Below are 15,478 nucleotides of genomic sequence, written 5' to 3'. Positions count from 1 at the left end.
TACCCTAGTTAGTGCCCCAGAAGCTCTCTTTGGGTGCCCAGATTGTATGAGAAGAGATTTATTTGGGGGGAGGCAGGGAGTGATTAGTGGTTTTGGAAGATATCCTGCAAGTTTTGGAATTCTCCAGCACTGAACAGAAATTCAGAATTTATTTATTTTTTTAACACTTCGGTGTTACCCATTCAAAGCAACCAAGAAAGCTGAAATGTGTAACACAGTTTTGGAGGGGTCACTTTCTGTCAGCTTGTCTATGCTGAGCCACCACAGGAACTGCAAAGGAAGAAAAAAGTTGTAGGCACCAGGGGTAGGTAAGCATCACTTTTCTCCAGGACATGCAGCCAGTACTTCAGATAAATGAAAAAGTATTTTCCCCCATGTGGCAGAAGCATCTAGAAAAAAGTTGGCTTTAAAAACTTAACATTTGTTGGGGCCAACTCAAACAAGACTGGGGCTTGATGCTCAGTGAACTTGCACTGTACAAGGAGCTTTCAGGGACAGTCTGGCCAGACCTACAAATTACATAAGCAGCAGCTGCAGAGAGGGGTTTAGGTGAGAGAGGAGTTTGCCCCAAGAAGGAGAGGCTGGTTCCTGAAGTGAGGCCTCTGTGAGAGATATTTTGGGATAGCAGTCAACTCAAGAGAATTTGCACATATTTTTCTTCTTTAGTCACATTAAAGGATTTCAACACATCTAAATCTCATCATCTTTCAAAAGCAGAGGCAAAAATGAAAGTCAGACTAATGCCTTGTTGTTTTAATGTTTTCAAACACATTTGCAGCACAGTCTAGTTCTTCTATTTTCTAATCACTATCACTACCTATCAAATACCTCCTAATTCTTTCCCTTATTGATGTTAAGAATAACACTTTTAGTAAGAATGTTCTCTAAAGTTTCTTCACTGACCCCCACCTCCCAATCCCACCATTAAATCTGAGAAAAAATCGCCATCCAACACCACTTAATCTCAGGCTGTCTCCCAAGTGTCTCCAATACATTTTCTATTGTTCCTTCCCACCCTTCATAATTCTTGCAATTGTAGTTTCCTGCATCCCCATTCCTCATTCACTAAGAGAGGGGTACGTGTATGCCTGACACAGAGGCCCTAGTTTCCAGGCCTAGGTTTGGAACAAGAGGCAAGTTCTTTTTTTTAACAGCAGTGTTGCTTTGCTACTTAAAAATGCATACTGTCTCAAAGATATTGGTTACTTCCTCATTTTCAAAAGTCATTGCTCATTGCTCAAATCAAGAATGTAAAAAATAGACTGGACAACTAAGAAAGGAAGTATAGTTCTCAGACCGGTACAAAAGAAAATGGAGGTCAGAGATGTCAACATTCATCTGAGTCAGCCATCATAATTGGCACCATAGCACACAGACTTCCGCTTCCTATTAACCCACACATACGTACACACACAGATGAGGGTGAATGGCATAACCCAACCACTTCACAATCTTGCAACACCTTTCATTAAAGTACCGGTATCTCAAAAGTGTTAAGTGAGCATTAATTAAGCTGAGGAAGCAGCCAGACAAATACAGTTATCCTTACTTTAAAAGTCTGGCATAAGAAGAAGCAAAAGCCAAGTTATTTGTCCAAGGTCTGCCAGTCATACCATTAGGAAAGCAATACAGGAGACAAATGCAATCATTTCTTTCAAGCCATTAAATCACACTCCCTCAACTAGAACAATTGACACCCACTTAAAACCAGCAATTTTCAAACAGTGTTGAATTCTTTAGCGTTGAAGAAACATCTTAGGGGTTCTTCACCCAATAAATTAGTGCTGCTGGATAAGCCACCCTAAAATTAGCTTGCCTACTATTACTGATTCCCCCCCTGCAATGCGCAGCAGCATGAGACAGTAGTGTATGTTCTAGCGCATACTCTCCATTTACACAGGTGACACCAGGGAGCAATGTGCCCTAGAATCCTCCAAGAGAGACATGTAATGGTTCTTTGGTCGACAAGCCATCATGGAAAGTTTGCAAACTACTACCACAACATACTAGGCTGCATTCACAGGAACCAAAATGGAGATTCATGCAAGAAGAAAAGGCAGCCCACATCCCATATCTAAAATCATTCTGCCTCATACCCTGTGTTTATTGTGCAAAAGCACAAGCTCATTGGAGGAGATGGTCTAGGAAGAAGTCTGGCACTGGCCTCCTTCATGAACACTGCACCATACCTGCAATTTCCTACCCAACACTTTTATTTGTAACACATAACAGTGATTTTATAGCAATGCATCGGTACAGTTATCTTGCCTGATAACTTCTTTTTGCAAAAGCCAAACCTAGCTACTTCATGATCATGTGCAACAGTTGCTTCCTAATCTTATCCCATATTTTCTGCACACATTCTCCACCCACCCACCCCTTTGCACAAATCACTGCATTTTTAAAAATATGCTCAGCAGAGGCGTACCAAGGCTCATTGCGCCCTTTGCAAGGAGCTGTATTGGTGCCCCCCCATCCCTTGTGCCCTTGCCAGAGGAGTCTGTGCACCTCACACAGCTGCCCAGAGCAGCAGAGGAAAGGCCCAGGGAGTGTGTGGTTGGCCAGGCAGGCTCCAAACCATTCCTAGCCAGAGTGGAGAGGTGCAATTTTTGTACCCCCCTGGCCCTGGCCCCTTGGCAAGGGCCAACCTGGCCAACCTCAAAAATCTTAACTGCATAAGTTTGCAGACCTAGATGTTCATTTATTCCATCTCACACAAAAATGAAGTTGCTGCAGAGGAACCTACTATCGCCACACATCCTCAACTGTAACCTAATGACAAACACATCAAAGGAACTATTTATTTAAAAGATGTGCATGGAATAAACACTAGATTTTTAAACAGATATGCAAGGACCTGTTGGGCTCTTTATCCTCTTTGCTATGACAATTCTTGACTGAGTTATTTACTTGCGGCCGCAGATTTGCACACAATCTGCACCAACTAAACTACTTTTAAAAAAACCATTTATTAATTTTCCAATAAAAACAGCCAATTAACATATCCATCAAATCATAATAATCCAATTAAAAACAATAAACTAAAATAAAAAACAACCAAATTACAATCAAATTATTAATTTTTCTGGGGCTCCCCATAGTCTGGACCTTGAAGCTTCTCTAATATCTTCTTCCTGCTTTGTTGTTATTCTCAAATTTTCCACATTCCGATCTTGAAACTTTGTAGTTCATAGTTCTCCGTCCCTGGGTGTGCAATTCTCAATCATGTCAGAAATCATAAATCCTTTCATCCATCAGGTACAGCTTTATTTGTATATATTCCACTGTCTGTTTGCCTGCACACCTCTTCCTGACTCCGTTCCATTCTTCCAGTTCAAGCTGTGGTCCATATCTGTCCTCTGAAGTTCAAATCTATCCTTTGAAATTTAATGACGCAGCAACTGCCAAGTTATTTCAATCAGGGCTGTTATCCAAGCCTTAAGATTTATTGACAAAATAATTTCCACCTTGTTTCTTAGGCAAACTGTCTGCAATATTGCAATATAAATGAACTGTATCCCACAAATATAAATCACTGGGCAATTGATAAGCTTTTCTGGAGACCACACAGTCCCCCCCCCTCCGGGCCCTAGAGCGGGGGCTGCTAGACATCCATTAAGCCTTCTCTCTCACTCATAATGAAGAAATTCTGCAAACAGCTGCACAATGTGTTGTCCCAAATTGTTATCTCAAATCATTATAAAGTCAGCTAACAAGTATTTCCCACTTCTCTCAAAGAAGGGAGGTGTGGCGTTTGCCCTTCCTAGAGAATATGTATGAGCAGGAGAAAGTAAGGGGTTAAGTGGCTGACCCTAGGCAGACCAATAAACAGAGGGGGGAGGAGCTAGGGGCAGCTAGACAGAGTCAGTTAGAGTTAGAGAGGGGGGGTTAAGAGGAGTTGGTTGAAGCAGTTGGTTGGTGGGTGGGTGGTGATTGTGAGGGTTGGTGGTGAGGTAGAGTGGTGAGCGTAGGATTAGGACGGGGTTGTGATAAGAATAAATACATACCAATGTAACCAATATCTTAAGTTGTTGAAGTTTTAAATAAACACTTATTATTTTGTTTAAAATCACACCCTGACTGTGACAGTGATTACCAGGGAGGGGATCCTGATTGGTGGCAGCGAAGCGCCGTGGTGGCACAGGGATCAATAGTCCGATAAATGACCGGGGACCCTGTGTGATCGCCACAGAGGCATTCTTATTATTCAGTGCTGCATCATCTACAATCGCCATCTTGCTTCTTCTTTTGTCCATATCAAAGTCTTTCAAGTCTAAGAAAAGCTATGCAGTTAAATACAGTGGTACCTCGGGTTAAGTATGCTACAGGTTAAGTACGCTTCAGGTTAAGAACTCCGCTTAAGAACAGAAATTGTGCTCTGGCGGTGCAGTGGCAGCAGGAGGTCCCATTAGCTAAAGTGGTGCTTCAGGTTAAATACGCTTCAGGTTAATAACGGACCTCTGGAACGAATTAAGTACTTAACCCAAGGTACCACTGTACTTAATTTTAAATAGAAGTCCATCTGTACTTTCCCAAAAAAATAATTGGTTCCTTAATGAGGCTTGGCATAGAAAACAATTGTAGATATCAAGAAGAAAACAAAAAACGTAGCAATCTCCTGTTGAGCAATCATGTTGAGAATCTCTCCGTAGTCCAAGCTTAAACACCAGGGACTGTACAGTTCTGCAGGTTTTTTCATCAATCTTCTTCAGTCCAGACTATGTCTGTTTATTGTCCAAATCTAATTATCTTATCAAACAGATATTCCCAGCTATGGGAGTGACTTGGAAGAGTGCCAGCCGTGTCATGCTCTGGGACCCAACGCCCTGCCACCTGCATCTTGTTGCAAGTTGGCAATCTCAGGCGATCCACGGGTCATTGAGACAGTCCTCCCCCATCCTGGGGAGTCTGCCAGGGCCAATTACCCCCATATCGACCCTGAATTATCGGCAGTGCTGAGGTTCTGAACGTATGAGAGTCAGCCATTTCCCACCGCCGGAAACAGGAAGCCTAAACTACTTTCCAATGGACCATTGGCTTTCTCTTTTTTTAAAATACAGTGGCTGCTAGGTCATTCATAATTATGTAACTAGCAGCAATAAGGTCCTCCTAATACTAAAAAAAGCTGTGGCACTATCTCATCTGTTGCCATTCTCACAGCAACTCTGCAAATTTTGCTACAACCCCACTGTGTAGCTATCAATTAGTTGCGGCACAGACTCGGCTAATTACTTCATTCCTCCTTAATTGAAGAATGTATGGAAAGACTCTTTAAGTCACTTCTGCAGAGTATTAATTAGGTCAAAAGGTACGTGGCTATTTTCTCACCAGTTATACTATTACAATAACAACAGCCAGCAGTTATGCTACAGAACTGGGTTAACTATGAAATAGGTTATTTGATTTATGGTGCATCAGCAAGATGACGCAGGGTAGGCCGTTAAAAATTACAAGGAGCGCCTACTGATGGCTCTCAACCTGCCACCAATCCTGCCCAGGAAATGCCAAAGGCATTTAACACTTAAAGCTCTATTTCCCTAACCACCTGAGTCACTCACTTAGTGGGACAGGGTACCTGTTTGTGACTGTCAACTTCGCAAAAATCCAAATGTGGAACATTGACCTCATTTCCTTTATCCATCCCCTGGAGTCAGAGTGTTCATCATCATCCTTGTGGGTTTTTTTTACATGTCAATGGAAAATAATAGCTCTGAAGGAAAAAGTTTCCTTTGGAACATGCTCACAAATATGCTTTTGAACCTTTGTTCAAAATCTTTCACTTTGATCCTTTCAAAATTTGGGTAATCTCAGCTCTGGGGCAATTAGAAAAAACAGGAATATTTAATAGGAGAGCTTTCTTTCTGCTAGGGACGGGGGTCTGTATTCCAAAGTGGGTTCACCAGTCAAAATTTGTAAGGAAAAAAGGATAGCTGACCCTCATGGGATCCTGGAGACCCCAGCAGTTGCATTTCTAACTATTTGGAGTTATTATCTGTTGCTGTTGTGTTTTTTTTAAAATAAAACAAATGAATAGTTTTTGTTTTTAAAAAACAGCCCTTAGAGCACTTTGTAAAATTGTAGGTAGTTTGATAGTAGGATTGTGTGCAGATTTAAAAAGGAAAAACAAATTAATATGGAAATAGGACAGAACAGACACACAAAAGCAAGGCATACTGAACTTTGACTGATCCGGCCATCCTAATTTCTACCCTCAGAGAACCAGGATTTGAGTTTGGTCAATGTCTGGATAAGAGACATGACAAATGAGAACCTGCACAAGCGACGCTGACACAAAACCCCACATATATTAAGTAAAATAGAAACATCGCTACCGCACCCCACCCCCACTCACCTTTCACCCCTCCACCTCTTTCCCCCTTTTCTTCCTAATGTCTCAACAAATGAAACTGATCTGTAAAAAATGTTACTTGGCGGGTGGGGGGGGGGGAGAGACACTGCACATACTTCTGTAAACCAAGAAAATCTTTAATAAAAATACATTTTAAAATAAATGAATAAATAAATAAATAGGTGAATAAACAACAACAACAATAATAATAGCATGGGTTCTAGCAGATCTCAATCCTACTCCAAAAATTCTGTGGGCCATACCAAAATCTGCCAGGTTTTATTCTGTTCTATTTAGAACATTTCTTATCCCATTTTTCCAGCTCAAAGGCTCTCAGTGCTGTTAACAAAGAAGCTTTGTTTTGAGAAGTGGAATCCTAGCATCCTTCTTCGAGGCTTTTGGCATCCCTGCTACACCTGGGGCTGAAACATTTTTCATGCTTGTTCTACTTACCCTAAGAAGCCTAATTCATCTTCACAATACTTTAGACCTTTCTGCACAAAGCCTGCTGCACTTGTACATTTTTTTAACCCTTGTGGGCCAATCCACATTCACAAGAGTATCTGAGCACCAGATACTGTAATATTAAATGATTGGGGGAGGGCAGACATCACACTAGGTAAAATTGAGATTCAGCCAATATAATTTCCAAGGAAATCCATTGCTTGAGGCCAGGAAAACAGAATTCCATGTGTGGAGTTTACAAATGACTAGCATTCAACAATCAGTGGCCTATACATGCCTCTGGCTTAAACCTCTGGATCTCGCAATAGCGTAGCTATTCCCACATTACCACACTTCACAACAGTGTTGCTTTGGGGGAATGTCTTCTTTGATTGCACAATAACAAACACACCAAAGGAGTCTCAGTATAATAGCCAGTACCGGGAAAGCTGGTTGAGTTTCCTCAGCGCACAACTGCATAATAATTTGAACTATGAACCAGCCTGACTTTTTGAGTAGCGATATGAAAGAAAAATTTGCCCGGGGAAGATTGCACAGTTGCAAAAGGCAGAGCAGAAAGCCTGCAGGGTAACAATACTAGGCCAAGGAACAATTTATCCTTACTGTTTTCTACAAGTGCCTTACTATTAGCCAAGCCTCACAATACTCTTGTGATATCGGTCATTGTGCCACTTTCTCCTTTCTTCCTACAGATGTGAGACACAGAATGAGTTGGGGGATTGGTATTTGTTGCTCCCAAGGTTAGTCTTTCCAATTTTCATTCAAATTGCAAAAAGATCATACGTACCAATAAAATGCCAAGGTTTCCAAAGGGGCATGCAGTAAAATGTGTCCAGTGACAACTACAATAGATTTGCCAAATTCCTAGATGCTGCCTTTTTGTCTCGGAGCCAAATTACCAGATGCCAAGCTCAGCCTCACACTTATTTTCAACTGCCTTCAAAACATATCCAATGCACTTTGCTACATTATATGCTGGAACTTCATTAAACTGGGACTAAGAGTAGGGTTCTTAAATGCCTTAGACTAGAGGGTGGCACAATGCACACACACCCTTCACCTCTTTAGCCTAATCCGGCGCATTAGAGAGGGCACAGTATGCTACCCTAGCACTCCAGTAAATGGCTGCTTTTCCAGTTGAGCTAGGCTGAAGCATCACAGCAAGGGATCAGTTGGTCAGTGATCAGTCCCATGCTCTGCTACAACTAAACATCGAACTGGACTATTCAGTTTTGATGAGAATGTCTTGAATCTTTGCCAGCTAGTTCTTTAACCAGCTGCAACAGCATCAAAATAGGGACATGACAGATCTCAGTATTTCTAGGGCCTTTCCCAATGCAGGGAAAGCATTCCGATATGCACTACCACCACTTCATATCCTGCCATATAACACTTCAGCAGATGTGTCTGTTATAAGCAGAAATTGCTGGTTCGTTAACCATAGTTAAGAGACAAGAAAAAATTAAGTCTGCGCTGGGCCAAAGGGAATTAATTTATAGGCCATTTTAAGTCAGAAAATGCTTCCTCTCTTCCTGTCAAATTCTTTAGCATGGATTATGGTTGACAGAAGAAAATGCAGTAATAATAAGAAAGGGATTTTAAGAAGCATGGACAATAAATTTCATTGAACTCATATCAAGGGCACCATTTCCTTAAGTTATAAAACACTATCATATAAGCCTCTGGTGAAGTGGGCTTTAGTCCTCATTGAAAGGTTATTGCACAATATATGGTGCCACAATAATCTTTGTTGATTATATAAAAAATAAAAGCAGAATTGAATAACACTTTTCTTATCTTTTCAGTATCTAGAAATTCTAGAAATTGACTAATATTCCTAGAACTTTCTGGCAAGAAGAATACTGTGGTTTCTAAAGATAAGATCAGCAGAAACAGTGAGGATGGAAATAAAATCTGAGTAAAAACCAAACTGGAGTATTGCCTCTGAAACACACTATTATACAAATACAAAATAAAAATAAAATGCAGTGTTTATTTGGAAATCAGAAAAACATACAGTACAGTGCCTTCTTCCTGTATTTATTTCAGCCATAATCAAGCCCCAAATGAGTAGGATCTCTCAGAGGCTTGACATCACAGTTTATCCCTTCAAGTGCTCTCTTCTAGGAAAATTCATCAATGCCTAATAGCCGAAGAATTGTGTGTCACGGGAAACAAAGTGAACTCATCATGATAAGGACTGGATGCCGGTGAGTAACGTGTTACCCATGATGGATTCATTTATGTTAAATGTCACTGATGGAACCTGATTTTGGTTTTGTAGGAAGACAACTTGAAGGTGGAAGTCAACAAATTAAAATTTGGGGAACTAACATGATTTGGGGTTTAGTTTTTGTTTGTGTTAAAAAAAATACATTTCAAATAATTTATTTCAATATGTATGTTACTGCAGAACAGCCACATTTGGCAGTATTCTATAACCCATGAACAACATCAAAACTATATGCCCAATTCCCAGCCCCCAGAAATATTGAAGAAGGACCTAATAGGACAGAAGTGCTCTTCTGCTTTCAGCCTATCTATCCTTGTCAACCAGAATATATTATTTTGTACTCCAGTGTTTCTCTCAGTTTTTCAACATGATTGATTGATAATTCAGTTTCAATAAGCATGTACTGTCCCCAGACATGTAGACCCTCAAAATATATCCAACAAGACTGAGGTCATCTGTTAAGTAAAATAATCTACACTGAATTAACTGTCAAGCCCTGCTTCAGAATACCAATCTCTAGCACTTCTGATTCAACTTCAGGTCTGATGTTTTCCTCCCTTCTTCTGAATTTCAGAAAATATCACACACCCCTCCAGATAAGATGACAAGTTTGTGTCAGCAACACACATCTTTATCAGACAATGGGTTTGCCTAATCCAGGAGTTAGCAACCGTTTTGAACCAGTACTGTGGGCAGCAATCACAAAATGGCTGCCATGGGGGCATGGCATAACACAAAATTAGGGCGCACATAAGAAAGGCCTGCTAGATAAGGTCAATGGCCCATCTAGTCCAGCATCCTGCTCTCACAGTGACTGAACAGATGCCTGTGGGAAACCAGCAACTAAGATTCAAGCACAAGAGCACTCTCCTCACCTGTGGTTTCCAACAACTGGTACCATCACTGCATCTTATCCATGCCCAGGATAACCTCAGGCTTACCATGTCAGGTAAGTACTGCTTGTCCCCAATCAGCAAAAATCTGCCCGGACGTCATTTTTGCAGCCCAATTCTTGGACATATGGCAGCCCTACCTTAACACAGTTTTAGAGATAACAGAACTGCAAACTGAATTATTATTTAACCAATCACCTTTTAACATGAGGAAAATTGCCAACAGTAATAGTTTGTACTTACATTTCAGTGGCTATGAATCCAGTAAGCTCAGACAGGAAGAGAAACAATATGAAGAAACAGCAGCAGACAGAAACTAGAAAAGACACATATGGAGACAAGTTAGTTAAATATTATTATATTATATTATATTATATTATATTATATTATATTATATTATATTATATTATATTACAGTAGTTGTACCCTGCCCATCTGACTGGGTTGACCCAGCCACTCTGGATGGCTAATTTAAGTTAATTTAAACACCCCAGACAGTATTTGACCTGAACTCCAAAATGATCCTTCTATCTATCTATCTATCTATCTATCTATCTAATTTATATCACACCTTTCCTCCAAAGCTTGAGGTGGTATACATGGGTTCTCTTCTTCCCCATTTTAATTATCACAACAACCCTGTGAGTTAGGCTAGGCTGAAAGATAGCAATTTACCCGTCATGGTGAGAATTATGGGTGAACAGGATATCCTGCCTTACAGATCATCCACTATACTCACTGTGTGATATCCGACTAAGTCATACTCAGACCATTGATTTCAACAGGTCTGCTGTGAGGATGGCTAGCACTGGATATCATCCGCTGGCTTCATTATTATTTGTTTTGCCTTCATCTCTCCCTCTAATGCTTCAACTCAGAGAAAAGGGGCAACTTACCAAATTCTTACTGGTGATGTTTCTGTGGAAAAAACCCACAGATATTGCCTACATGTTCTCTTCAGTAAAGGCAAGTCTACATGCATTATTGTTCTCATTAGGTACTTCCTAATGATAAGAACGTGGGACGCGGGTGGCGCTGTGGGTTAAACCACAGAGCCTAGGGCTTGCTGATCAGAAGGTCGGTGGTTCGAATCCCCGCGACAGGGTGAGCTCCCGTTGGTCAGTCCCAGCTCCTGCCTACCTAGCAGTTCGAAAGCACATCCAAGTACAAGTAGATAAATAGGTACCGCTACGGCGGTAAGGTAAACGGCGTTTACGTGCGCTGCTCTGGTTCGCCAGAAGCGGCTTTGTCATGCTAGCCACATGACCCGGAAGCTGTACGCTGGCTCCCTCGGTCAGTAAAGTGAGATGAGCGCTGCAACCCCAGAGTCAGACACGACTGGACCTAATGGTCAGGGGTCCCTTTACCTTTAATGATAAGAACAAAACAAAAACTTTCTGTTGTTCTGGAGCTCTGCTACCCTAGTTTATGGTATCATCTTTTTTAAAAAAAATGTTTTTAATGTTTTTGTTGCTGCTGCTGTCTAGAACCACCTGCTGTTACTACCTACTGGAGTCTTTAGAAGAGCAGCAAAGAAACACTGAAAATGGAACTAAATGAGAGAGAAACAGTTTATCTTCCCCCCCAGCAGCCCCACACAGGGAAGGGGCAATGTGATTTTAAAGAGGAAAGGAAAAAGGAGTCCTTGCCACTTTCTCTCGCACAACTCAAGACACACCTACTGTCCACATAGTCAGTCTGCCAGGCACCCTCCCTGATTAACAATAGTCTACTGGCTGGCTCAGCTGTTGAGCTGCCAGGCACCCAAAGGGAGGAAGGTTGTGGCTGCTCTGGCAGTGAAGGAATGCCCAGGGAAGAAAAGGACAATGAAAATAACTAGTTGCCTTGTCCCTGGCTGGGGAAAAGGTGGGTCAAGCAGCCCTCCTCAACCAAGAAGCTTTATTTCACCCATTGTCTCTGCCAGCAACTGCTGTTCCATTAGGGTAATTTATCTCTTCACATTTTTTTAGTTGACAATATGTACATCACACCTTCATCAAAACAATTTCAGGGTGACTTGCAATCCCATGTTTCTCAATTTGATCCTTTTACGTGGTTTTGGAGTATTTTATGGATTGTGACTTGCCAATATTTTTATTGATTATAGTTTGGTCATTCTTTATTGTAATTGTTAAGTGTAAACTGTTTAATTATTATTTGCTGATATTTAATTTTACTCTTTACTGTACTATTATATTCTAATGCATTACTGACTACTGCTTTATTTGATATGTTGTTTATTAGAAAGTTATGTGAAAGTTGATATTAGATGTGAAATCTTTGCTGCCTGTTTTGTTGTTTCTTCAACTTGTAAACAACCTTGTGTAAGGTAATATAGAAAAGCGCCAAACAAATTAAAAGTGAAATGAAAATGAAATAATAAAAACATACTACAATACAAAATTAAAGCATGTAAAAAACACTAGGGCATAGTACAGGAACAACCATGCATTTAAAATACATCAAACACCAACGTACTGCAGTTGTTAAATGGCATGGGGAAATAAAATGGGGTCTGCCTGGCACCTAGATGGTAACAGATAAGGTATCAAGTGATCTGCTTTGGAGGAGTTCTAGAAACAGGGCACCCCAATCAAGAATGCCCTCCCCCTTGTCACCAGTCACCTCACCATCAGTGGCAGGGGCATTCAAGGGGTAAAGAGCCTCAAAAGACTGCTTGTATCACTAACAAGTTGATATGGAAGTAGGCGTCTCATTGGGTACTAGAATCCCAAGACATATAAGTTAATATCAGCACCTTGGAACCAGTGCCAGTGAAGCTTTTTCAAAACTCAGAATATATGCACACATCAGCAGTGGGACAGACAGAAAGAACTCACCATGTTTATAAATTACAAGGCAGCAGTGAAATTAACCAGACTTGCCTTCCCTATAACTCTTATTATCGTTTATTAAACTTATTAGTTGCTTCTTTACAAAAGTTAACGTAAAGCAATTTTCAACTATAAATAAACAACACATACTGTACATTAAAACCAGCATAAAACAAAACAGAGAAAATCTAAAACTCATTCGTATTTTTAAAAGACGAGACTAAAACAACCCACCCACTCCTACCTAAAAGTAAAGAGGGGGCAGTGAAGGTCACTAATGGGGTAGGAGTTATCAGGCTATACAAGAAAGGTGGGGTTGCACATCACTGAGCAGGTCAAGTAGTCAAGTCACCAGCCTCTGCTCTGTAGGAGAGAGAACTGCACTAGTAGGAAGAGAGACAATTGCCACTGCAGCTGTGGTGGGTTTCTTTCTGTGACAGATTTTTTTTTTTTTACAAGTTTGATAAACCAGCACAGAAGGGAGAACACAGGAATGCATCAGTTTGTGAGGAGCTGCCTAGTTCCTCAGTGGCACCCAAGAGAATGAATGGTATCAATAGCAGGCAAAAAAGTATAGTGTGAAAGCACATTTATACCAGTCAATAGTTTATTTTCTTACGAAGCTGGCTTGCTTAGAGCACATGTACACCTTTGCACTTCCCTTGGCAACTAATCGTGCCTCATATGTGCTATTTTTGCCATAAAATGGAGTGCTGAACACCTGTGGTGATTTCTGCCACTGTTGCATATACCATAGTTCACCACAAACTAGACATCACGCAGGTCACCACAACTCTGATTAAATCGTATCGCTTTCAAATTTTAATTTAATAAAATCTCTGCTGAGGAAGAAACCATAATTCTCTGGTTTTCAGACAGGTTTTGAAATATTATTAGATATCCCTGCCAAAAAGTACTTCACATTCTTCAAAAGCAGTCTCTAAAAAGCAATAACCTGCCCTGAGGGAGGGAAGCCGCAAGTGCTAAGGGTGTAACTAAAAGGGGCAGGGTTGGTATTTACTGATGAATTAAAGCAAACATTCTCTACATTCTGACTCCATGCTGAATCACCACGGAAAAAGCAGGCAAGAAATGCCACAAAACGATAGACTAATAGTATTGGGAGGAGGGCTTAAGGAGAGGGTGACCCTATTTGTTTGTTCTTCAGTCACGATGACAGGGCATTCCACCATTCAGCCAACCCCCATAGGCAGGGCCTCTTTCTCTAAACTTTGCTCTGTGTATCATCACAGTGCTGTTAGCTTGGCAATGACAGGACAAATCTGGGAAAAAATAATAGACACAGCCATTTGTCCAAATGAACTGTGCCAGGTTTACTTCTAATGATGCCTGCCAAGAAGAAATCTCTCTTACAGAGCTAAGGGACAATACAAAAACTTTCTCCTGCAATATATATATATGTTTACTATGATACATATTTCAATTTCTATATTTATCTTAAGTTATTGACAGTTTAAACTGAATTTGGATTATTTATAAATGATGTTATAGAAACCACAGTAAATGGGTAATGTCTTATAATTAGGTCCTATTTGTAGACTTTTAAAATTGTGCAAATGACATATATGTGATTTTGTAATTTACACTTAAATTAAAAATATTTAAAAACACCTTTATTAGATGTATATACAGCAAATATTTAAATATGTATTGAAACCACATAATGATGCCAACCAAGAGAAGGGGATTAAAGCACCCCTAAAGATACAGGTGATTAAAGTCACCTCCTGTCTGTTTGTCACCTGTGCGCAGTTCAGGAATTAAACTAAAGCAAATTCTGATATTGGGCTCTCAAGACCCATGAAGGGAGCTGACTGGTTAAGGCAGTGTGTCTAAGTACTATGTCCAACCCTGTCCTGCTGCCATTTGACTTTCCCACAGCAGGGCTCATGCTGGTCACCTCTGCTTGGAAGCCTGAAGGAGGACAGAGAGGGAGAGATGGTTGCAGAAAAATTAAGCACTTTGGCTAACTGTTCTCCCCTCCACCCTTTGTGCTGTCACTCAGTTCATGTTCATTCTGCTTGGCCTGGAGTCAGAGAAAGAGAAAGCATACCAGCACAACCCCTGGGTGAGTCATGTTGTCAGTTGGAGGAAGGTGGCTAAGAGGGGGAAACACTGTCTAAACCAATCCACTCCCCCATCCAGTCTTTCCTCCAGGGTTGGTTTCAGGTTAGAAGAACATGGTCATGCCATCCAGCCAAGTAATCTGCTTTGCGTCAGCAGCCAACCCGATGGTTCTGGAAAATTTACAAGGACATGAAGGTAGCAGGCGTCTTCTGTTGTTTATTCCCAGCACCTAGCATTCAGAGACAGAAAAACGGAAGCTCCAATCTGTCACAATTACCGGTAGCAGCCATGCTGAATAGACCAACTCCCTATGAATTCAATAGGCCTTCCTGGATGCCTGCAGTGTCTCCTTTCTCATTCCTCCCCCCACTGAAATAAGGCTTGAAGTAAATATTCTGTTGTAGTCAATAGAAGAGGTTGAGGTATGTGCTTAGTTGTGGTACATGCAGCCCCCAGGACAGTTTCTCCAAATGTGACCACAGACCCCAAAAGGCTGGCAATTCCTATTTTGGGATGACTTCCATGACTATACAAGCCTAAAAACCAGAGTTACTTCTGGCAGTTTCAAATAAATATGCATTGAAATTCAAATTTCTTTTCTTTTTTCTTTTTAAAT

The 15,478-nt window shown here is 40.8% G+C and overlaps 1 protein-coding gene across 2 annotated transcripts in view; it reads right to left on the bottom strand.

The window, feature by feature from the left end:
• ERGIC1 (endoplasmic reticulum-golgi intermediate compartment 1) overlaps positions 1-15,478 on the bottom strand; it is a 74,065-nt gene that overhangs the window by 28,133 nt on the left and 30,454 nt on the right. For both annotated transcript variants that reach the window (XM_033139951.1, XM_033139950.1), the window contains exon 3: positions 10,184-10,256. In XM_033139951.1, coding sequence (XP_032995842.1) covers positions 10,184-10,256 — 73 coding nt within the window. The remainder of the gene's footprint in view (positions 1-10,183; positions 10,257-15,478) is intronic.

This window comes from Lacerta agilis, chromosome 2 (assembly GCF_009819535.1).
Source record: "Lacerta agilis isolate rLacAgi1 chromosome 2, rLacAgi1.pri, whole genome shotgun sequence".
In the NCBI taxonomy this organism is placed as follows: Eukaryota; Metazoa; Chordata; class Lepidosauria; order Squamata; family Lacertidae; genus Lacerta; species Lacerta agilis.
The sequence above is the reverse complement of the archived record's forward strand: the minus strand, read 5'-3'. Positions and strand labels throughout refer to the sequence as shown.